This window comes from Vicugna pacos, chromosome 17 (genome assembly GCF_048564905.1).
Source record: "Vicugna pacos chromosome 17, VicPac4, whole genome shotgun sequence".
NCBI lineage: Eukaryota > Metazoa > Chordata > Mammalia > Artiodactyla > Camelidae > Vicugna > Vicugna pacos.
The window spans coordinates 28,137,402-28,162,703 of record NC_133003.1 but is presented as its reverse complement, the minus strand read 5'-3'; the positions used below and the strand labels follow the sequence as shown (position 1 = coordinate 28,162,703).

The following is a 25,302-nucleotide window of genomic DNA, read 5'->3' as shown; positions in this document are numbered from 1 at the left end:
ACTACAAGGAAAGAAAATTGTAAGGGAAAACTGTATTGATTAACCAGATCATCTAAAAACAATTTGGGGAAAATTTGTTATTAAAGAGAGTTGTCTTCAACTTCCTTTTGTTTATAACGAATCCTTCATTTAAGAGAGTCTACAACCCGGGTGAGCCCTGCAAGGTAGATCAAAATGCATCTGCCTTCTCCATCCCTCAAGCTGGCCAGGAGTCAATGCAGGGAGTAGTATAAGGCCAGGAGGACTAAACGCAGCTCTTACAGCCCGACTGCCAACTTTAAGACTTTGCTTAGAAGAAGGCTGGGTGGGGTCTCTGTTCCAAAGTCAACCCTCACCATTTTTAACATGATTTTTCTTTTTTTTAAGTCACAGAAGTCAAGGTTTTAAGCAAAATGACATGAAAAGTGAGCATGCATATTTGTGAAAAAGGGGAAAAAGGGACGGGGGGAAGAAAGTAAAGGTCACAGAACATGTGTTTAGCTGGCTGGGCAAGAGGTGAATTTTCTCATAAGCAACTTTTCAAGCGAGTTTCACCTGAGAGGTTTATGCACCATAGCATTATGGTGTGGCCCGTTTGCTTTCCAAAATTACTCTAAATTAAACATGATACTGTCTTTGAAAGATAAACAATGAATTGAGTGATCTGATACAAAGGACTTTTCATATAGGTCAACTGACTGGTAGAGAAAAAATTTTAATGTATTTTTGTATATTTATATTATTGAGACCAAACCCTACTAATGAATTCTCTATATATGGACCATGATACTCAGCTAGATATCACCAGGCAGAGACACTCCAAGTATCAACTTTGTGACAGGTAATGTGACTTCTGCTTCCCTTTATTCCTAACTAGCATGAATATCTGACTTGCTTTTGGCTTTAAGTCCAACCATAATGTCTTTTCGCTTTACCTCTTTCTGTACATCCTTTGCTTGGTTTTCAGCCTTACTGAGAAGAGTTTTTAAATCAGCTGAATCCCGAAGATGCTGCTCTTTCAAGGATCCCACTTGATTCTCAAGCTCTTTCCTAGTCATCTGCAGGATGCTGAGATCACTTGTAAGTTCTAAACTCTGCTTCTGAGAACTGCAACATAAATGTTGAGAGTTATTCCTGTAGAAACCAGACACAGCAGGAAATCTAATTTCTTACACATTTCACTAGGAGCGGTAGAATGGATTTCAGAGGAAGAAAGAAAAGTGTAAAAGAGAGTCTGATATTTTCAGTAAGTAAAGAGCATTAAAATGCTAAAACAATGTAAGTGTAAAGCTGTGCCATATTTTCAGACAATCAAATATACACAAAGGTTGAAACTGTAAAAATGGAAGTAGGAGGTGACTCATTGTATATTTTGTTATATCCCATTATATTAACTGTAACATAAAAAGATTCAGTGTAGGTCTTCTACAGGAAAAGAAAGCACCTATTCCAATTACTTTCTTTAGGTACTTGACAAATAGGATGGTGGACAGAACCTTAAAGCTTAGAAGCCACTTGCAACTTAAATAAAGATAAACTTACTCAGATGAGAAGACACCAAACTAGGGGGAAAGTGCGGGACAAAGAACCAGGAGGCTGGGTTCCAGCCCCCAGCTCTGCGGCTGTTTAGCTGAGGGATGCTGAGCAAATCATTTAACTGGTGCAATCTCATTCTCTGAGCAAGCATTACCTGAGCTCTTAGATCTGTGCCAGGCACCATGTTGCACAGACACAAATAACACAAGGAGAGTTTCAGTGCCCTCCACTGCCAAAGAAGAAGACTGAACTCAAAAATTTCTGAGTTTGTTTTCCAGCTTAAATTCTATGATTACTTTTACAACTTGATGTTAAAAAAATCCGAGTTACACTCTAGGAAACAGCTTGATAGGCATGAACAGAAATTCTTTGTTCAATTCCTTCTACACCACAGACAACAAAGAACAAAAGACCTGTATGGTGTAGCTGTGTTAAAGAATTTGGCTCCCATCTACAACAGACGTAGCTAAAGGAGGTTAAGGTTTTCAAGATGACGGTTACATGCCTCTCAGGATGGATTATAAGACTTAGACTCAATATTGTAACCGAGGTACTTTTTAGAGTATAAATCCCATGCCAAGTGTATACTAGGCAGACCCTAGGTATGAGTATGCTGTGGTCAGGCCAATACAGCTAGGAACTAAGTGGCACGTAAGACCTTGTAAAGGAAGACTAGCTTCTAAAAACTACTTCAATACTGGGGAGGCTTAACAAATAAATTTACAGAACTATTAAACCAGAAGAGTTCAAAAAAGCAATTAATTTGTTTAAAATAGTGTATGTGAGTTTAGGTAGACAACTTGACCAATGATTTAATATATTCCACCCTTCTGGGGCCTAATATTTTTAAACCAAGTGCTTCTAACTCATAAGGAATTTGCAGAATTGCTTTTTAACACTTAAACAAAATTTGAAGTAATTAAAAAAAATAGCATTTAACATTTGTGCCAGATTCCAATTAATCATCTCTCAAAAATTAGGGATTAAGTCTAAAACCTTAAAATACCAAAAATTCTAAAACAAGAATAACAAGATAACACTGGTAATCAAATATCAGTATCTCTTACTTGCTAGAATACCAAACTAAATGGATTCACTAAGATTCAGATGTACTCCAAATATGAAGAACTTGAGTGTCTGCATCATCTTACATACACTTTATACCAATTTGTCCACATGTGCTGTCACACAGATGATCAGTTGGAACAAACACCCGTGTGTGTGTGCTTGCTTCCTTATTTATTTGTTTGTTTATTTGTTTTTTGGGTCTTTATTTTGTCCTATTCATATTTTGACAGTGCTTTGACAAACTTTCACATTATAACAAACATTTGTTTTATTCTTTACTGTTAATTATCTCTAAACATTCAAAAAGTAATACACATAAATGTATGAGAAAAGACTATGGAAAGATATGACACTGGAGAAGAAAAAAGCACTTTAAAGATACTGATACTGAGCACACATAGTATTGTAAGAAGTTTGAGAGAATAAATCAGCACATCTTATTCCTTCAATTAGTTCTTGATTTTTTAAAATGAATAACCAATATTACAATTATTTTTGTTTCTATAAAAGATAATGAGGCTTACTATTTTCAGATTATCTAGTCCTTTTTTTTTTTTTTTATCATTTTTCCCTAAAGCTTGTTTTCTTTGGGAATTGACCTTGACCACTGAGTTTTTGCTAGCCTTAATGCTCTTTAGGAGCATCAACACAAGGCTAACAAGAGTTCAATGAATCTCATTTTTGGTGTACTGTGGGGAGGGAGATGGATTAATTTAGAATGGCTTCAACAATAAACATACTGCTTTCATATTCTGAATTAGAATGTAAACATTGTTTAAATAAAAAACATGACATGGATCAAACTTTTAATGAAGAGACATTTTAAACTAGGCAACAAATGTTGGTGAGAAAACAGGACTCCACAAATTTGCTGGAATAAATCTACTGCATTCATTGGTTTGCCTGTAAGGTATTGGATATTAGAAAGATTTAACTGGTTTTAGAGAATTCTTGAGCTCATATATTACTCTTTACATAACCCTGTTTGAAATTCAAAAGCTGAATTTATATCTTTCAGTAGTATAAATTATTTATCATAGTCATCTCCTGATCATCCTTATAAACAGAAGGGATCATTGGCATGAAAGAAAAACAAACTTGTATTTGAAATTTATTATTATTTAGTTTAGAAGTCAAGTTCAATCACTAATTTTAGGTCTTTGCTGTTTGTTTGTTTAGGGCTTTTTTGGGGGAAGGGGGCCATTTAATGAATCTGTATTCTATAAGCACACCAAAAGGAAAGGACATGTAAGATGATGGTGGTAGCAGAAAAAAAATGCTGAAGTATTCATCTAGCATGGTTAACTTGCCAAAGAGCCAAAAGAGTCTGGCTCCAATATTTTGCTCCAAAAAGGTATCTAAGCATCAAAATTAAATTTGGATGAAAATTCGAGATAAAGAAATATTTTGAAGCTAAAAAAGAGCTCTTGCATACTTGTGCAATTCTTTTTCTTGACGCTGCAGTTCTGATGATAGCAAAACATTTTCCTTTTTTAGAGAACGGCATTCGGTTTCCAATGCATTCCATTCCTTTCTCAACTTCTCTAGTTCACCTAAAATAGTCCCAGAACATATTCGTTAATAGAGGAATATAACTATAATTTTCCCCTTTAAAACCGGAGATTTTACACAGCCATTCTTTGATTCCAGTTACTTTTGCAACTATACCTCAGGAAAGCTCCCATCACCTTGAACTTCAGTAATATTTTTTTCTCACTTCGATTTTATAAGGCAAATACTTTTTAACAGTATTTAAATTAAATATAAAATAGTAAAAATTTTCAATTTATTGTAGAACTTGCAGACCCCCAATAAAAGATACTGCTTTATACAACTAATTGTTATCAAAGAGAAAGAAAGCCTGAATGGTTATTCTGTACAAGTTAAACAGTTATCATTGTCAAGAGTTAAGAGCTTTATGTAAAGTACATTTCCTCACCTTGTAGCCTTGTTGTTTCTTCTCTCTGCTGATCCTCACACTGCTGACATCGAAGCTGAAAACTATTTTGTAGACTTGTGATTTCTTTCTCATAGTCAGATGCTGCTTTCCGCCACCGCTCCAGCTCAGCTCGCACCTTCTTAAGCTCTTCTTGCAAAGAAGCAATGTCAGTGTCCCGCTCAGAGGCAGCCTTTTCTGCTGCTTGATGAAGGAGTAATATTTCATCTCGGGCACTAAGCAATTTATCTCGAGTGCTTGTGATTTCACTGTCTTTCTCCTCCCGGAGATTCTCAATATTGACGTGTAACCTCTGCAACTGGGCTACAAAAGTATATTTACCCATCATTTTCTTTGTCCATAGTAATTTGGAATAAAAGAACAGCCCATATGGGACTGCAGTTACTGCACAGCCCAGACTGTCAGAGCTGTTTTTTGCTTTTGATTAAACTGTACAAGCAATCCATGTTTAATGCAAAAAATGTCAAAATACCGAAACACAAAGAGAAAAACACCCCAAAGTGATCTTTATTTCTCCCACACAGAGAAAACTGCTTCTAACATTTGGTACTTATTCTCCTGGATTTTTTTTCTATGCATTTATACACATATAAAAACAAAAATAGGGAAGGATCATAATATATATAATGTGTTCTCCATTCTGCTGGTGATGAACAACTTTTAATAACAAAGAACAGTTATACTCTTAACTTTTTTGACTAATTCTTTATTTTAGGCATTTTAGGCTGTTCAGTTTTTAATTACTATAGACAATACTCCTTATAATGCAATCCTGATTTTTTTTCTTAGGGTGGAATTCCTAGACATAGAATTGCTTGGTCAGATGGTAAGCATTAGTAAAGTCTTTGATGTTCTTGATTCAATTTTCTGTTCAAATGTCAATTCCTTAAAGAAACCTCTGATGGCTTATCTGAAAATAGCCTTCTGTCATTGTCTAGCCCTTTATTCTGCCCTTATTGGACACTGTATTTTATATTTATTTGCTTATTGTTTATTATTCCACTAGACTGTACATCTCATGCATACTATCCCCAATACTAGTAAACAATCAAGAATTATTGGTTGAATTAATGAATTGATAAAGTTAATGAATACTGCCTAATCAAAGAGGTATATTTTTATAAGATCTGCTCTTGTGCTGTCATGACTTGAATTGAAAACAATGTGTATAAAATCATACGTGGTTCAGAACTAGAACAGTAGTCTAGGCTACTATAACACAAAAAAATTATTGGTAGAAAAAGTTCCTTAGGTAGGATAAAAGAATAATCAAAATAATTAAGAGGACTTAAGGCTAGGAAAGGAAGAGATTGCCTCATAAATAAACATTAAAGAAAATATTAGACCTTTTAAGTTTGTAGGAAGCATTGAGAGGTAACAGGTTCAAAATCTGAAAAGAAAATGGCTAGAGATAACACGACCACGAACTTGTGGATAAAATCCTGAAACAGACATGCTGGCACTAGAGGGCACTCAATGATGCCTGTGTAAGAGTTTTAAGACAAAAGGCAGCACTATGTCACAGAACCTTTAGGGGAACCTGCCACATACAGTACAAGATGGAAATAAGGTTCAAATCAGATTTACACAAACTAATGGATAATGGCATTAAACTATAAGAGTGTAAAGAGCTTTCAATTTTAAAAGAAACACAACCTGCCCCAGAAATTCTTGTCTGACCATATACAATTCAAATTTTAAATAACTAAAATGTCTCACTCAAAAATAAGAAAAGAAAAACCAAAAGGCTGGTTTTTCTCTGGGACATTTTAGGGTAACATCATAGGCCTCACACAACGACTTCATTTTTTCTGAACTTGTCTATTTAATTTCTTCTTACCCTTCCTCTCAAATGCTAAAATTTTAAAATAACATAGTTCCCTTCTTTGATGGCAAGGCAAATTAAATTTGCTTTAGGAATTTTACAATGGCATGGGAAAGACCTCTTTTGGAGTATTTCACAATTACAGCCTCCCAGTATTAGAAGCTCAGGTTGGAAGAAAATCCTTCAGTCTTTCAGGTCATGTCTGTAATCCTGCGATAGCCCACATAAAAAGACAGTAAAAAGGTGGGTAGGAAGGGCAGTCTTTACCAGTGACTGCAGTGCAGGGGCCATTATTCGATTCCATATGGTATATAAATTTTGTTGCAATGCAAGTGTGTTATAAGCATTAGATAAATAACAAGCTAAAAGAGCTGGTGTACAGAGCTACTCAAACTGATTCCCTGTCTGAAGGCCCCCTAGGTAATAAGCCACTACATCGCTGGAAAAGTGACAGTCTTACCAAATCTATATCTTCAACCCTGCTCCTCCTACTTCAAGTGTCTGTTACTGGAGTACTAGGGGATCTTCCCTTGTATCTTAAAACAAAAACAAAAACAAAAACAAAAACCCACCCAAGAACCAAATGATAGTTTCAGATTCTAGGGAAGAACCAAAGCCATGAAAAATAGGAACCCGCTGCATTCTTACTTTTGAATCCTTTTGAACCATTACAAACAAACAATCCCAAATAGTTTCAGGGTATTACATACCTTGAAGAACCTGTATTTGTTTACTGGATTCTTCAACTTGATTTCGATAGGCTTTTCTTTCTTCTTCCAAAAGAGCTAAAAGCAAAGCACAGTATATCTAATTTTGTGATTTAATGAAAGTATTCAGAATTGAGCAGCTGGAAGATTCTCAGAAATTCCCTCCTAAAGCTCACTGAGGGGATCAAAGGTTAGGCAGTAAGTGTTATCAGTATTAGCAGTTAGATAATTTAAAGATTTTAAGAGCACAAAACAGTAGTAATAAATGTGTTCAACTGAGTAGCAGAGTTTTCTAGACCTTGTATTGCCAAGATAATATGTGCTATTCTTTACTTGAAAAGCATTCTTGATAGTTGTTAATCAGCATTTTGAACTTAAATTTGAAAAGCAGATTTAAAATCCTCATGTTCACTGCCAAGCACATAGTAATTACTTACTGACAGGAAGTTCACAGATCCCCCTGGGATGTGACTCTTCCTCCTGGTCAGGAAGGCCGTTTTAGAGACCAGGAGGACTCCATGGACCATTTACTCTAGCCTCACTTAAGGATTTTCTAAGGCACTAATTGACTGCAACTAGTTGAATTATACACAAATGTAAGCTCTAGGGAACAGCACAGACTCCATCTGGCCTATGACACTACAGGTAAGTGAGCTACTGGAAAAGAAAGTGGTTGGGACATTAGAAGATTCTGTAACTTAATCTTGTCTGGTTCCTCCCATTTACTGAAAATACACTATAAAATCACAGAGAATATAAATTTCCCTTATCTTATATTGAGTAGCTAATATTAAGTATAACTAAAACTTAGAAATTTATATATATTATGTTTTTTCATTTTGTTACACATAATATATAATTAACTATTAAGTTCCTTCATTGCTACAGGTCTTTATTTGGGGGGGGGGTTGTCATCAGGTTTATTTATTTATTTTTAGAGGAGGTACTGGGGATTGAATTCAGGACCTCGTGCATGCTAGGCAGGCACTCCATTACTTGAGCTATATCCTCCTCACTGCTACAGGACTTTCTTGATCTTTTGTCAGGAAGCAGAGCAACTGTAACTCTCCCCACTTTACTGACCAGAAACGTAGCTCAGAGAGGTTACGTAATGTTCCAAGATCACATATCTAACGAAGTTGTGGCTCTGGGAACAAGACACCATGCCTCTGGACTCCAAGTTTGGGGCAATTCAGTGACACTATGTTGCCTCCACATCCCCTACAGAATCAGAGTAATCTTGATCTCACCTTGAAGTTCAAAGCATTTTTGTTTACTTGCTCTAGCTAGCTCCTGGGCTTCAATCAATTCCTTGCGAAGATGCTGAATTTCTTGTTTTGTCTCAATTTCTGACTGTGCACCCTGCAAGTCATCTGACAAAAATATGTTTGTTTTAAAAGCAAGAGTTAGTATCACACCATAATCTCTACAAACAAAGATTAGCAATCTCTTTCATGTTTAGACATGCATAGTTAACATAGCACAACTAAGTTTAATAACATTTAGAAGCAAATTATATTAAGCATTTTAGTCATTTTACCCCGGAGAAAGAACACAAATACAATTAAATATATATTAGTAATACATGGCAATGGCACTATGAAATATATATTAACATATATAAATTATATATTTCACTTCTATAAGGCTTATGCAGAGCTCACGTAAGGCTTGACATTCAGTAATAAGGACATAATGCTATTCTTCTTTATCAATTTTGATCTTTCTTAATAACAAGCCAAAAATTTCACTTGGAACTTAACTGGAAATAGAAAAACAGAAAGAAATCTTTCTTTAAGAAAAGGTTTTAGCATGATTTCCACAGTTGTGGAATACAAAATAAAAACTAAGCCGAAAGCTCCACTGTGCTCACTTTGTCATCACTGTTCCCTCAACATTAGATACAATAAATCAATATTTGCTTAACTATTAAATGTTGTAACCTAAATGGCTTTATCAAAATAAATTAGATGCAGCATTACATCTCAAATATGCCCCCTCCCCTAATCTCTTATCTATCTAGTTAATCTGCTCATCTTTCATTGTGTTAAAACTTTCTGCTACTGAATGCTGTCTGAAATAAATACACCACCAGGTAGGCCTTATTCTTCTAGTGCATTCTATCTGACTACTCACTGTGGTTTACAAATAGCTCAGGCATAACAACCTCAATCCATCAAAAAAGAGCTAAGAATAAAATTTCACAATGAAATCACAGCAGGTCTCAGATGTTACATACACGTATTTTTATCCTCCTGTCTTTTCCCTGCCAAGAATTTTGTATCTTAAAAAAAAATCTGAATCTAAGTTCTTCTATTCTAGTCAATCTATCAATTCTTCCTTCACTCTCTTGGTAAGGATGGAGGCATGTAGAGAAAGAGATTTTTCCAGTGGCAGAATTAATCCTGTGATATAGGGATGAATTAGAGTATGAACTCCAATATATGTGAATGTATAGAAAAATATAGATTAGAAATACATATAGATATGTGAGACTATGTATAGACATACATCTATTTCTTAACTCTGTCCACCAGGTGGGCACAGAAGCAATGAGCATACCATATATTCAGGTCTTGACTTTTAAGTACCATTCTCCATTTAAAAAACTAAGACTCTGGGGAGAAATAGTTGATTTCAGGGCTAAGACCAGGAAAGTACAAGTTCAATATAGAGTACCTTTTTGTCAGAAATTTAAAAAGGGCTCAAAGAATAACAGGATCATGTCAAAAAGACATAAGGGGCTCCCACTGGCCAAATATGGGACAATTTGAGCATCAAAACAATAAGGTTAGTGATAGACTATAATCCACTGAATGAAACATGAATCCATGAATCCACACTGATATAAAGAGAAGAAAGGGAAGGGAAGAGAAAACTCTTCCTTATAGTAAAAAGCTAGGTAATAAACATAGATGGACGACAGAATTACAAAATCACTATCTGACAACTGTTATAGTAATAATTGATTCAGGCAAGAATCATAAGTAGATGCTAAGCTAAGCAGATAAAAGTCTGAAGAGTAACAAGATATTTATGTAAAGTTAACATCACCAGTGATAACAATGCAACATCAGGTGCCTCCTGATATGATGCCCAATATTATTTGTTATATTCTTGCCAAAATTCATAGCTTAAATCTAATCATGAGGAAACATTACATACATCCAAACTGAGAGGCATTTTACAAAATAACTGTTCTTCGAAATATCAATGTCATGAAACACAGACAGACTGAGAAACTATTCCAGATTAAAGGAGATTAAATAAAGAGATGTGACAGATGAATATAATGAATGACTCAGGATTTTCTTTTGTCATAAAGGATACTGTTGAGACAACTGACAAAACATAAGTAAAGTCTGTGTATTTAATAATAGTAATTATCCATGTTAATCTCCTAATTTTAAGAATTACACAATGCTTATATAAGAGAAACAAAACATGCTGTAAAATATTTAGGAATAAGGCTATCATGTTTGCAATTTACTCTCAATGGTTCAGAGAGAGAAAAGGATGAGGAGGTAGAGGGAGATGGATAAATCAAAATTGGTAAAATGTTAACAGAAAATGGGGTGAAACATTACTATTTGGAGAATCTAGATGAAGAATATATAGAATTCTTTGTTCTATTCTTGCAACTTTTCTGTAAGTCTGAAATTATATCAAAATTAAAAGTCAAAAGAATACTTTCTACATATATATATAAACAAAGTATGGCAAAATACTAACAATTGTTGAATATAGGTGATGGACATATATGGCTGTTTTTGGCATTTTTCAACTTTTCAAAACATGTTTGAAATTTTTTATAAACAAGAAAGTTCTCTTGAAATTACCAATCCTAATGCTACAATCTTAGAACAATCATTTCTTCCTAAGAACAATCATTTCTCCCTAAATTTGTGTCCTTAACCTATTTTGCCCTTCTCAGTCTCTCTTGTATTATGATATTAGGGCAATTCTCTTACTGAAATCAAGAACCTACACTGACTCCCTACTGTATCAAGTCCAGACATCTTTATCTGACTTTAAAAGTTCTCCATAACCCAGTCATTACTTATTCTCCATTACTCACTAATATATTCAACTCCTACTAGTCTCCTCAGTAGCTCTGGCTCATGACTGTTTTCCTCCCCAGGCTTAAGCCTCTGTACCTAACCCCAACTCCGTGCCTCTAACTCCCAGCACAGAGTAGTCTCTTTTGCCAAATTTCTAAAGCTTGACAGTAAAACTCAAGCAAACCAAGAAGCTCTTTCTAGTTCCCTAATTGCTCAATAGCATTAGTTTCATTTTTAAAAAGAGCATGAATCCATATAGATACATAAGAATCCAGAAGAGAGCTTTAAGATCAAGTAACCTACTTCTTTCATTTGACAGATGAGGAAATAAAGGTCTAGTGATCTGAAATGGCTTACACATCTGGAATATGGTGGAGAAAGAATTAGAATTCTCACTCTAGCTCAACTATCTTTCCCATAAATCATGGTGCTTTCTCAGTTACAGCATTAAGTGGCATGCTTTCCTAACAACCAACTCTTATTTCTTCTTCCGAAATAAGAGGATTCCTATCATTGTTTTCTTTCTAGTAACAGATGTTAATTGCATATACATTTCACACTTCCATTCCATACTATATGGAACATACATTCTATATTCTATCTAATACAATGCTAGACATACAGCAAGCATGTTATCTGATTACCATACAAGACAATTAAAGATCTGCATCTAAAATGTATAGTTTTCAAAATAAATATAATAATAGTAAATGAATTAATACAACTAAAGGACTATTTTAATTTGAGGAAGGGGATCCTTTCATAAATGAAGAATCATAAGTAATCCATCTCGAAGGTCTATCAAAGCAGACAATTCCTGTCTGTGGCAGAACAATTCCCTTGATCAGTGATAGCTGTGAAACAAAATTAATACTTTTCAAACTAAAAATAATGGAGCAGATTTTATGTTAAGCAATTATGTTTCAGGAGACAGAATATGATCTAGGCAATAATCAGCTGTGCTAACACAGGGATCCAGTATTTGCAAATTAGTTCTTTGTACTACATAATGAAAAGGATCAGCATTTTAATTAGAGTAAGGTACCATGTATCAAATAATGTAAACGTACAAACTCAACACAGTGTTTGATCAAAGAAGTAGAGATACTGACCAAAAATCTTTACAAATTAATAATAAACACAAATTGCCATGCTCAAACTAATAAAGTAGTATATAGATCCTCTTTTCAGAAAACCAACTGCCTTTTTTTTTTTAAACAAAGATGAATGAGCAAATCTTTTTGTCCTAAGGCTGATTGAGAGCTGTACTTCGTATGGTTCATATGGTTGTGTAGGAAAATGCATTTTTAGTTTATTCTGGCTTGGGTCTACTTTCATGGTGTCTCACTTTTGTCATGGAAATGGACTTTGGTGTCAATCTACTTCACAGTCTTGGGGAAAGTCTCATGATGAATACTGGTAGAAAGTATTTAGATGAATATAAATTGAAGTCTTCCTAAGCTAAATAAAAATTCATTTTATTTAGATGTGCAAGTCAAATGGAAACAAATGTTTTTTTAGGAACTATGATGAGGTGAAAAGATTACCAGAAACAGAATCTGTTTTCCCCTTAACACAAATGGTGTTATCTTTAGAAGTGCTTGGTGTATAATCTGGGCCAGGGACCAGCTCTTCTCAGACTAAGGTTAAATCCTGTAAAGAGATCTACAGCACACAAGAACCCATTAAAGAACCAGTCCTGGAACACAGAATACATCATATTCTAAATTAAATCTGGTGTCACTGTTTCTTCAGAGGAGTGGCGATTTAACTTAAATTCTGACCTTGACTCTAAACGTGGGTGAGGTAATTTGAAGCACTTGGTAAAGGGCCAAATCAAAACATTTCTTCCCCAGTTCTATTTTGTATGTGCATATTTGTAATGTAGCCACAACATCTGTTACCTCATCAACTGACAGAAGTGATCTGGCTGAGACAGCAGGCCAGGTGGGCACCATCCTCTTTTACTATCATCACTCCTCCCTTAGGAAAATCTGATAATTTAGTTGCCGGCTTGGCTGATGAGAACAACCTTTACAACGGAGGAAGACCACCTTCCTGTCGTAGGTGTGTGCGGCCACCTGAGGCAGTGCGAGGTGGCAGCCTATGAATTTAACTTTGGCAGCAGCCTCTTACTATTGATTCTCACCCCTTTGCCATTCCGTCTGACCAGCTGGGTTCCTTCTTGACAATTGGATCTTTTGTTGGCTCCTTTATCCTTCCCATTGTTCTTCTCTTTCTCTATAAATACTCCCTGCTATCACAGTCCACCCCTATGCTGAGAATTCCCAAACATGGTTACTGCCTTCTTTCTGACCAAGCCTGACCTCTCTCCACATATGCCCCATGTAGCCTATATGCACCACACTTCTCTACCAATAGATCTTACTTCTACTTTGAACATTATTCCTATTTGTAAATGTCAGTACTATTTTAAACAATGCACGACTCCCCTTTCCCTCTTGGTATATTCTCGCTTATCTTTAACCTACTCATTTGAGAAGCCCATCCTGACCACTGCTCCACCCCATCCTTGCCCCTAGCCAGGAAATCAGCTGTACTCTCCAAAGTTTCCACCACACCTATTGAAACACTTATTACACTATCAACATATCTCCTTCCTCCATCAGACTGCAGCCTCCTCATGTGTCTCATCTCTGTATCTCCTGGGTCAATAAATGTCTCAGAAATAAACGAAAATGACTTTCTAGCCCCAGTTTCTGTCTTGCACTTACAGCTGCATTTCTGGTCCCATGGGTGACTATACAAAACTGGGAAACCTTTGGATGTGAAAGGAAGCACTTTTAATAATTATGCTGAGATAATGGGTTTCCGGTAAAGCAGAACCTGTGATCTTTCTTCCTGTTCAACATGCGCTAAACTAAAAACATCACACTGTATTCCCACCATGTCATTTAGACTATGTCCCTAGTTCCTTCTATGTCCTGCAAGTTGGCAGTTGGATCTAGAATCTTGACCAGACTCAGGTTCAGTTTTTTTGTCACTGAATACGTCATATGTGGTATGACACACTTTCAGGGTCATCTCAAGTAATAATTCTTCCATGAATTGCTTTCTTCCCCATCTTCTATGATAAACAAAAAGAAACAAATGTAAAATCTGGACATTCCTCCTCCTTTCTTTGATTCCTAATAGCAACAACCACCAGGAAGCAGCTTATCACCTATACCTCATTATCAATTTGACTAGAAACGTCTCAAACCTCAAGGACAGTCTTATCAGACTTTGAAACCATTGGAGTCTCTGACATAGTTCCCTAAACAGAGCATACCTGCACTAAATACTACTTGGACTAAATATCAGTTTTCTTTTTATCTCTTCTTGGGAAATGATTTTGAGCATATAAAAACCTATGGATGAAGCCACAGCTTTATTTCTCTTTCAAAAGTGGTATAAATTGTTTGAAAATAATCAATATTTCAGGAAAAATTACTACTGCTATCACCATCTCATTCACATCTCATGGTGAATGTTTAATCTACTTGAGATTATTTTCTTAATCCTAGATGACTAACATGAAGATTAGCACATTATTCTAAATTCTAAATAAAGATTGGCTATTTTTAAAAGCCAAAATTTGAAGACAACAGTTCAGGAAGTCAGGCATAGGACTGCAATGAGTTACGTAAAAGGGCAACTTTCTACAGCTCTCAAGGGTAACACTCTCTGTTATAAGAGAAAAGTTCTGTCAGCCTACTGAACCTAATCATACAGATAACAAAACATAACCACATATACTCAAGCACAACCGAAATGTGTCTAATAAGTGCCAGTGAAACACTATTTTTAAGAATTTATACAACTCTTACAAAGAAAAACAATGGATTAAACAACTATTTATGACTAGGATGACTGTTTATTGGACATTCTTCTAAAATCTGCCTGCTTCTAATGGGTGATTTTTCTTTATATCTAATTTTTCACTGACTTATCAGTTTATTCTTAAAATCAACCTGTAAAATCTTTCAAGAGGTGTTGATATAGGTACTACCTCATTAACAAATTTCGTAATCATATAGAAATGTAAGAAAAGTTTTGGGGTTCTGTTTTTGTCCCCTTAACTGAAAGCAAGGTTAGGGAAACTAACCCATTTTCACCAATGGCACCCTAAACAGTTACTAGCAGCATTCGTGTACCCACTCTCCTTTCACATGGACCTTGTGTTTTCCATCTCTTTCTCTCCCACGACTTCCCCTTTTATAACCTCTATTTTGACTCTGATTCCCCAGCCTATCTCATGAGCACTTTTATAGATACAATTTAGCCTCCCAGTGGTATTCAAGATTAAAAAAAATTTTTTCCCCTGACTTCTGGCAAAGTAAACAAATAAAAAATATATTATTAACTGGAAAAGATCCAGCACCAACAACTGCTTTTCCCTAAGACAAAATAGGAAATACTTTCTTTTAATTTCAAATCTTTTTTTTTTAATTTCAAATCTTAATGACTAATGAGAAGTTACTCTTTAACCTATAGATCTGCTTTTATCAGTCACCACCATAATTACTAGTAACAATATCTTCATCCTGGGGCTTAACATGTTATGTTCCCAACACCATGGTAAGTGATCTACTTGCATTGTTTCATTTAATTCTCACAATAATCTTATGAAGTCGATCTTCCCCAATCCTACAAACGAAAAAAACTGAAGCACAGAGGGGTTAACAGTTTGCCCAAGGATATATTACAAATAAATGGCTGAGACTGAACCCAGAGCTCTTTGGCTCTTAGCTTCTTGGCTACAGTGTGTCACTTTCCTAATGTTCTCATGGTTTTATAAACTTTGATGTAAGAAGTCTACCATTAATTCATTCAACAAATCTGAGTTTTACTGAACATCTGGCATTGTCGTAGGCAAAAAGGATAAGAATAAAATCCAAAGCAGACTGACATATATAACCACAAAAGTGTTAATAACTGTTGAATATAATCAACACAATCATAAATGCTACTTAATACGATCTGAATTGGGCTGCTGAAAAGATTTCTGGGAGATTTTTATAGTAAAAAAGACCATAAAAATAGCTACTTTTGTATGACAGGTGTTCATTACTCATTTACCTCCTCTCTTGTTTGTCTATGCTCCCACAAACACCCAAGGTCCTGAAATTTTTTCAGTATCAGTAACATTTTATATATTAATAGCATTACATTTCTGAGAAGAATCAGAAATGCTCCAAGATGAGATTTCTATACTGTATAAACATTAACTTAGATTTATTATTATGACACTAGGGAAAAAGCATGTCTCATCAACACCAAAAGCCACCTGAGAATACTGTAGATCAGTCAGGGTACTGGAAACCATGATCATTCTTAAACAACACGTTGGCAATTGGTTGCCTGGGCCAGTAATCCTCAGGGCTTTCCTTGGTATGGGAATTCAATCAAAGGTGGCTTCAGAGAGCCATGTGAGCTTCAGTATCCATGGGGAAGAGGAGAGAAGGCCATGATGCCACGACTAAGGAAGTGTAAGAGAATCTAGGTAATCTCTTTGTTAACCACCCCCAATCTCAACCATTATACAACGAGGCCAGAGCAGGGTTATGCAGAGTGAAACTAACGCTTCCTTATATAATCCAAAACTTAGGGTCTGGACTAGAAGATCTCTTAATAGCCCAGGCAGAAGTAAAGGCATTTCTACACAGAGAAACTTCCACAGGCTGCTTTTGCTGCTTATTTCAGAGAGCTGCCTAGTGTTGGTCCACTGCTACTAACATGCTTATTTAACCCACTGGGCTGAACTCACATGTCAAAATTTCTTGTGTATAATAAGGCAATTATAAAAGAGACTAAATGCTGACAATTGTAGATTTATCAATAAGCCACCCCAAGGCACTCTATCTTAAAAACACTTTTATAAATGCTGTTGTAATTCGTACCCATTTCATTCTAAACAAGTAAATATCAAGAAATAAATGTACTTCTCATTTAGAAATGAGACAAATCAAAGAATGTATTATATGCACTGCTCATTTTAGCCCCACCCAACATTTCTAGAAGAGTCCTAAAAACCTGAGGGTATTTACTGGATGATGAGGAGGACCAGAAAATGGGGAAGTTTGTAACTGCTGTGATATTATTACAGAGCAAACAGGTGGTTCTTTCAAGAGGGTTAATAAAAATATTAAATACCAATTAAAATTTTTTAATTTAAATTATTAAATATTATAAAATATCTCTAATTCACATTAAACATGGTAATGAGTTTCTACCAAGACATCAAGGTAAACAGAAAAACCACAACTGCATTTCATATTCTACCACTTCCTGCTTTGCCCTTCATACAATTTTGATTGTTACAAATTATTTTACAGTTTAAATGTTTTTATTTAAAGCACTGGTATCAACATCAACATTTTAAATTTTAGTTCTCACTGCTTTAGAGAACCTATCTTAATCTTTTAAGTAAACTTAAAACTTCACTGATATATGAAACTGATTTTGTGGCAAAGGGTGAATCTGATGCCCTCGTTTAAAATGTCATAAAAACATATTAAAGTACCTTTTAATAGGGACACTTTAGCAAGGGGTTCATTTAGGTCTTGCTCATCCATTTGGGCGTCTACAGGGGGAGAAAAAGATAATTATAAACAGTAAGCTCTATTGACAAGATATCATTATCAAAATAAATAACTGAAATTTATATAGCTATTATATTCGGATCACTGAAAGTAATTTTAAAATTTATCCAAGTATTCAAGGGAGTGACTTGATACATGGAAGTACTGCTTTCTCCCCAAAACACAAACTTTGACTTCTCCACCCACACTAACCTACATACTTAAACTGCTTGGTAGGGAACAATAACATCTGCAGATTCATAAACATTAAGTTAAAACTCACCTGTAGTGTCGTCACTACTTTTCTCCTTGCTTGGACTCAGAGTATCTGATAAATCAGATTCCTTTGCTCTTGCCTGGTTTTCTATCAAGAAAAACAAAATAAAAGTAGAATCTCATTATAATATCTTTTATCAATAAAACTGCTTCAGGCTATGCTTGCTCTAAATCTACTAATGTACAAAATGCTTTTAAAATTAACTGAGGTCACTGAATCTCTTACTTCTTCACCACTCTAGTCCCAAATGGAATGCTGGTTAGTACACGTAGCTCATATTATATTATAATGTGGATCATGACTGCTGTGCAGAGGGCTGGGGCTTTTGTTCAAGGCTGTCCACTGGCCAACTGGAAACAAAAATGAAGCAAGCTTTGCTAAAGTATTCAGAGAACTGCAACAAATATAGCAAAATTCCCAGGAAAATGTGGACACTGTATGAAGATGATGAAAGCAAATGGCTCTATTATATAAAAACACTAGTTAGGTTGCCTCAGTAATATTTATACTCATAATAAAAACTCTTCTTAAAAAAATCACAATTATTTATTATAAAAGAAACATTTAAAAGAAGAAAACTAGCAGCTTTTTAATCAAAATAAAATATGACTGTACAAACCACACTAAGAAAAACTCAAAATAAAAAGTTTTGAAGTTGTTTACAAGTGGTGTGCTGCCTGAGGCAAGGAAGACATCCTAAGCCTAGTTTTCAATGAACTGTTCACAAAAAGTCCGAATTATAATTCTCACAATTTATTAAAGATGACAGGTTATTAGTTAGGCCCTAGATCCTCATCTGTAATGGCCCATCTGTGTATACTACAACATGCATTAGGACAGCACTTACAGAGATGGTCATTTCTCTGACCATTATTCTAGAGCATCTCCCCATTCTCCACAAAGCCTTGGCCGTCACAAGGCCTTAGCCAAGCTTTATATTTCAGAATTAAGCCATAATCTGGTCCCTGAATTAAATAACTCTCACATGAGCTCTGTTTTGGTAAGGCCGGCCTCTTTACAGAGCTGAGGCAAGCCAGTTCATCATAGCCTGCAGTTCTTTGCTTGAGTTGATATTTCCTTGAATTCAAGGACCACTCTCTCTACTTGGCCTAGTCATTCTGTAAGGTACAGCTTAAGCTCTATTACCTCTAAGGAAGTCTTCATTTCTCCAGCATGCCGTTCCTTTTTATTTTATCTTCTGTGGGACATGTCTTTTTTTTCCAATTAATCATGTTCTATTTTTTATCATTCTCTGTGTGTACATTTACCTTATTTCCTTAGTGAGATTTTAAATTCACTAAGCAAATGATTATTTTTTAATTAATTTTTACTGAAGTATGATTACTTCTTATAATGTTATGTACTTGACTATACTGTTGGTAGTAATCTGCATCAAAAATTTAAATGTGCATATCCACTTCTAGTACTTTTCCTAAGGAAATAATAAAGAACATACAGTATATATACATAAAGATGTTTATTGCAGCATTGTTCATTATGGAATGGAAAATGTTCAAGATATATTTTCCATTTTGAAAGTAATCGGAAACATATCTAAAACCATTACTATCAAAATAGTTAATATAATGTTAAAATATAACTTATTATGGATGTTTCATATAAGAATACCCTAGAATTTGTGGCTAACTTGTGAAATGGGTGATGAATTACAAGAAGCTTTTTGCTTCTTTTCTCACTGCCATTTCTAGTCAAAGGCCAACTGCTGAGTGATAGGGAGCTTAGATTAGAAGTGAAGTCACTAACCATGGAGGCCCATGGGAATCTAATCTGTGACCTCTGGTGCATTCATAGTGTACTATAATCAGACATTTCTGAATGTACTAGTTTTGATCACAAAGTTACAGTCTCAAAAAAGGCAGGCTAATACATCTTATCTATATATAGATAGAAAAGAAACCTCTCTGGGGAAAAAAAAGGAAAAGACAAAAATGATTCTTTTCTAATTTTAATATTCTTGGCAATTTTATGATGAAGATATTAAGGTAAACCAAGAGGAATGTATTTTCAAAAGTATTATTCTGGCTTAGAAGGAACTTTTATTTAATATTTAGAGTAGTAACCAGGAAGGTAAAATTGCCTTAGAGGTGGAATCAAATCTTCCATTAAGATCTAACTAGAACATAAGCTCCATAAGGGAGAGATCTTTGTCTGTTTTGTTAACTGCTATATGTTCATTGCATAGAAGAGTCCACAGTATACAGCAGGTTCTCCAAAAAGGAGACAACTGAAGACACAATTCTACTCAGAATAAGAAGGCAAGTTTTTAGTAAGTCAAGTCATGGTCCATCATTGTTGTGTTTTTATATATATATATATATTACACACACACACACACACACACACACACACACACAGTTATTACATAGAGGCAAGCTGAATCTATTCAAGAATGAAATACAGGACACAACAAATGAGTGGCAGAGTCTCAACTTTTCAAAACATCTACTCTTTAGCTATGAAGCAGCACTCAACTTTCCAGTATTAAAAAAGTCATTGCTAGTTGATTTTCTCTGCAATATTTAATTATTAAAATACATACCAATAGTACACAGAGATGGAAGAACAGCTACCGACATCAATACCTAAAGTGTTCCCAAACTGGGAACTTTACAATAACATGACTGTTTTCATTGTATCTTCAAGCAGACATAACAATAGATGGGCAAAACAAACATACTGGCCAGAGACCATTTCCTACATCACTGGAACCATTAATTGTAAAGAAAACAAGGTTAAGGATCAAGAAAAATAAAGGGGGAACTAACATCTGTTGGACAACAGAATGGTGCTTCTTGCATTAAAAGCAGTATTTCGTAAAATTCCCACAAAACCCTGTAAGTTATTGTCAATCCCATTTTGCAAGGAGAAAACTGAGGTTTTAAAGAGCTAAAGTAAGTTGCTTGAGGGCACAAAGCTAGTTATGGTAGAACCTGGAGCTGAAAGTTGCTGTTGGACCTACTCTGTATTCTTTCTACTTCTACCATTTCCTAAAGCTACTGTAAACATATATTGACTGCAAACTGAGTTAGGGCTTAGAAAGTACATGCAACCTACGATTATCTGAAGGAAATACTACCAAGTCTTGTAACAGCTGGTAACTGGCAATTTCTAGCAACTCATATTTTCAATGCAGAAAAGAAAAGTCCATTAAAAACTTTACCAATGAAAGCATTAAAAAAAAAAAAAGACAATCCAACCAAACCCAAAAGAAAACACTTTATAGCCAGATATAAAGCATTTAAAATGTAACTCATTTCAGCCATCTAGTCAGTTACAAGGATGAGCGTACCTCTGCATGCTAACTGTGAGAGCTGCTAGTAAAATGTTTACTGCTCACAGAAGAGTCTCTGGTATATAAAACTTTTATATGTATTGTCATTCTTAAAAGATGTATTCTATTCACCTGCATGGACTGACTTGCTATAATTTATTTAATAAATGCCCTTATTATTAGACACTTATGTTTTCCTCTTTTTGCTTTTAAAGAAACACTGAAACAAACACCCTTGCACATTTGTCCAATTTGTTCCTTAAGATAAAAATTCAAAAGTGGAATTGCTAGGTAAAAGAGCATGTTCTTTAAAGCTTTCAATACATGTTTTATGGCCAGATTTCAAAAGGAAACCAGATTTTCTTTTTCAACAATGACATCACATAATCTCAAGGGAATATATTTTAATTCAGAATGCATTAAACAGAAGCACATGATAGCAGATACTTTTCTGTAATTAAAAGAAGCACTGATTTTTTTCCCCACTTCAAAGTGTTGGCTATTCAACCAACTAATCTGAATAGGTATTTAGGTGGTGAAGTACAAAGCTATTTTAAAACCTGTTCTCATCTCACTTTAATAAGATGAAGTAAATTGCCATACCTACTAAAAATAGTCCACTGTTCTGAAACTCAATGCCAGTTTGCCAGAACAATATTAGTGATGCATAGTTTATGCATTCTTTCCCCAAATATGGCATCTGCCGTGCACATAATTCAGAATGGAAGCCACCAGATATCTGAAATAACACTATCCTCTCAAATACTTTTAAAAGCCAAATGGATCCAGTTACTTTCATAAAACAATGTAATGAAATTGAGTGTCATAAACTTTTATCACTCATTATTTTATTTGACCAAAATGATTGTGAATTAGTTTTAAACTTTTTACTGGTATGTTCCTCTGATGAAAGTCTTAGACTGATAATGAGCATATCTCACTAAATTTATTTGCCCAATTTCCCTATACATAAAAGTGACTTGACAATATGATGCTTTAAAACTCACTTTTCTTTTCTAAGTCTGACAATTGTAACAGAAAAGAATTAACAGAATAAACTACTTCAGGCAATTATAGGACGATCCATTACAAAATATAAGAAGGTCCTACATAATACTTGTTTAAATCAAACTGAGATGTCAAAAATTAAGAAAGTATTAACTATCATAAGGAATATTAAAGGTATGATAAATATCACAAAATAACTGCAAGCATTTTTCACCTGTTTCAAAAAAGATTTATGTTGTGTTTGATTAAAATTTTGAGATAAAAGCTGAAAATAATACTGGAAGTAAGACAGAGAGATTGCAACAAATCTTTAATACTGAAAGAAACCTATTCCAAGCATTAAAAACATACCACCCATATATATCCATCTAAAAAGAAACTTTCCAATGAATGTTTCCTTCTTAAAACAGAACTCTAACTATTTTATATTATTATCCGATACTGTTACTGCATTGCCATTTTGTCATCCTTAAGAAATAAACTGATGGTTAAAGTACTATGACCTTAGAAATGTACAGTAACCCTCATTATCAAGAAGAGTTGTCAAAACCCACAAAAAAATCCCACAGAAAACCCACAGAAAACGAACCTTTTGAAAGCTTTGTTTCTTCAACCACTTTGGTTAGATGCCCCTCGACGATCAGCTTCTCTGCCAAAGAAAATAAACGTTACTATCCAAGCCCAAACAGAGCAGCGTTTCCCTGAGCGGAGCAGTGTAACACATTCCATGACCAAATTTAAAGATGATAACATTACTCCCATGACTAGGCTTGAACAAAAACTTGAACCTGGAAGGGGAACTAAGAGAACTTGAACTATAATAGAGCAATCAGGTTAATGCAGAAATCTGAGGGTAAAGGAACAATTTGTCCTCAGTTTTCAGTAATTTTCACCTTATTTTAAAAGCCTACAACTTTCTGAAAATCAGGGCTCAGAACAAACAAAGCAACCCTTTTTAAATTAAGGATATTAAGTTGAAAGAAAGGAATTCTGAGAAGATATTTTATTTAGATAAAGAAATAATACAAGTTATAGTATACAATAGTTTACTTTTCCCTACTGATACAGTTTAGCAGACATGCCTCTATGACAAGTTTCAGTAAAATGAATCATTTTAGAAGAGCTAATCATTGAGAGAAATTGAAAAAAATTTGCTTTCGTTTATGGTGGATTCTCTGTAAATGAATAATTGTAGCTTCTTTATAATTTATTAAAAGTTAGATTTTCATATTCTATATTTCACTAAGGAAGATAATATATCTATTCTATATATCCCCTTATTTGATCCTGTAAATGAGCTAACCTCCTTCAATTTATACTTTTGCAGTATGTGAAATAACTTCTCTATTCTTTCACCCTTCAACCCACTGCAACTTGGTCATTTCATATAGGCTCCCTGCAGTACGTGGCATTATTTGCCACTGCTTCCTTGGGAGGAAAAAAAAAAGTCAAAGAGATTTAGATAATTTTAAAAGGCATTAATCTCACAAGGTATATAATGTAAGCTGTCCTTCCCATCCCCTGTCCTACTCCACTCCATTCCTGAAAATCACTTCCTAGAAACAACTTTTAACTTTTAGTCATTTCTTCTGGTATTTACATTTCTGAATAATATGTTGCTATTTCTTAATTTTTCCATTTTAGGCATTATTTACTGACAATCTCTTATAAAAGATTAAGCTCTCATATCTTACTATCATCCTCATAAAAATTAGACTTTGTCCATCAGTAATCAGTATTTATATTATGCCTATAACTTATATCTGCGTCATATAATGTGTTATAATTGCATCTCTTCTTGTGCAACATGTAACATTTTTGGAACCCATAATGTCCTCTTTAGTTTTGCTAATTTTTAAAATATATCTGTCTCAAACACAGCTCAACTTCTTAGAGAACCATAAAACCCTCAATACCATCAAACATGAGTAATCTATCACACTGTATATCCCTGCTCTCCCTTCCCCGAGTCCTTTAAACTTCCTGCTGCAGTCTGAGCCGTATCCTGTGCAAAAACCCCTGCCCTCAGATTCCAAATCTTCTTCTTCCTATTTTATGCCCTCGTTTTGGTGTAACATATTCTCTAATAATTTCCTGATAATGGGTGGATAGAAGGTCAATGCTTTGTGACTTTGTTCCTCTGAAAATATTAATGTTCCACCCTCACATTTGGCTGATGGTTTGACAGATATAAATTCTACAGGAAATAACGTTCCTTCAGAATTTTAAAAACATTGTTCCACTGTCTTCTAGCTTCAAACCGGAAGGTGAGCCTAACGTCAGCCTAACTCCTGTTGTCAGTGTGCACGGTGGAGATGTCTTGTGTCAGCACTGCCTTGTTTGCCCTTCCTTTCTGGGCACCAGAGAAGATTGCACATTCCAAGTTCCTAGCAGTGACGAAGGTCTGTATGACTGGTTCTAGCCAGGGCCAAAGCCTTTCAGAGAGAGTAGGATTTTTCTACACTTCTTTCCTCCCTCACTCTGGAAACCACATGTTCAGATTAGCCTAGATTCCTCAGTAACAATATAGAGTAGAGTGTTCTCCCCGGCCATGGACATGCAGCATAAATGAAAAACAAATGTTTGTTGAATTAAACCATTAAGATTTCAGTGCTTATTTACCGCTATATTATAATTTATTATAATTAATACAGTATGTGATCCTTTGTTTCTCTCTGGAAATTTTCAGAATCTTTTCTTTATCCCTGGTGTTCTTAAATTTCATACACCTCAGTATAAGATTTTTTTTAATTGAGGTTAGAGTCACATATTGCATTAATTTTAGAGTGAACAATTCAGTGGCATTTAGTACATTCACAATATTATGCAACCACCAGCTCCATCTAGTTCTAAAACATTTTCATCGTCCCAAAAGAAGATCTCATACTTATTAAGAATTTACTTCCCATCCTCCAAAATCTCTTACTACTCAACTGTCTGTTTTACAGCTTCAATTTTGTTTTTTTAACATCTACTACCTGCATAGCCTCCACTCTTATTCTCTTTGT

General features: G+C 34.8%; 1 protein-coding gene across 30 annotated transcripts in view; it reads right to left on the bottom strand.

Moving 5' to 3' along the window:
- SLMAP (sarcolemma associated protein) overlaps window positions 1–25,302 on the bottom strand; it is a 122,022-nt gene that overhangs the window by 8,439 nt on the left and 88,281 nt on the right. For 21 of the 30 annotated variants that reach the window (XM_015236239.3, XM_015236231.3, XM_015236268.3 and 18 more), the window contains 8 exons: window positions 22,884–22,943; window positions 18,001–18,081; window positions 17,660–17,719; window positions 8,323–8,445; window positions 7,076–7,150; window positions 4,523–4,843; window positions 4,019–4,136; window positions 915–1,086 (listed from right to left, as the gene is read on the bottom strand). In XM_015236239.3, coding sequence (XP_015091725.1) covers window positions 915–1,086; window positions 4,019–4,136; window positions 4,523–4,843; window positions 7,076–7,150; window positions 8,323–8,445; window positions 17,660–17,719; window positions 18,001–18,081; window positions 22,884–22,943 — 1,010 coding nt within the window. The remainder of the gene's footprint in view (window positions 1–914; window positions 1,087–4,018; window positions 4,137–4,522; window positions 4,844–7,075; window positions 7,151–8,322; window positions 8,446–17,659; window positions 17,720–18,000; window positions 18,082–22,883; window positions 22,944–25,302) is intronic. The other 9 variants (XM_015236316.3, XM_015236309.3, XM_072941548.1 and 6 more) reach the window with 1 other exon arrangement.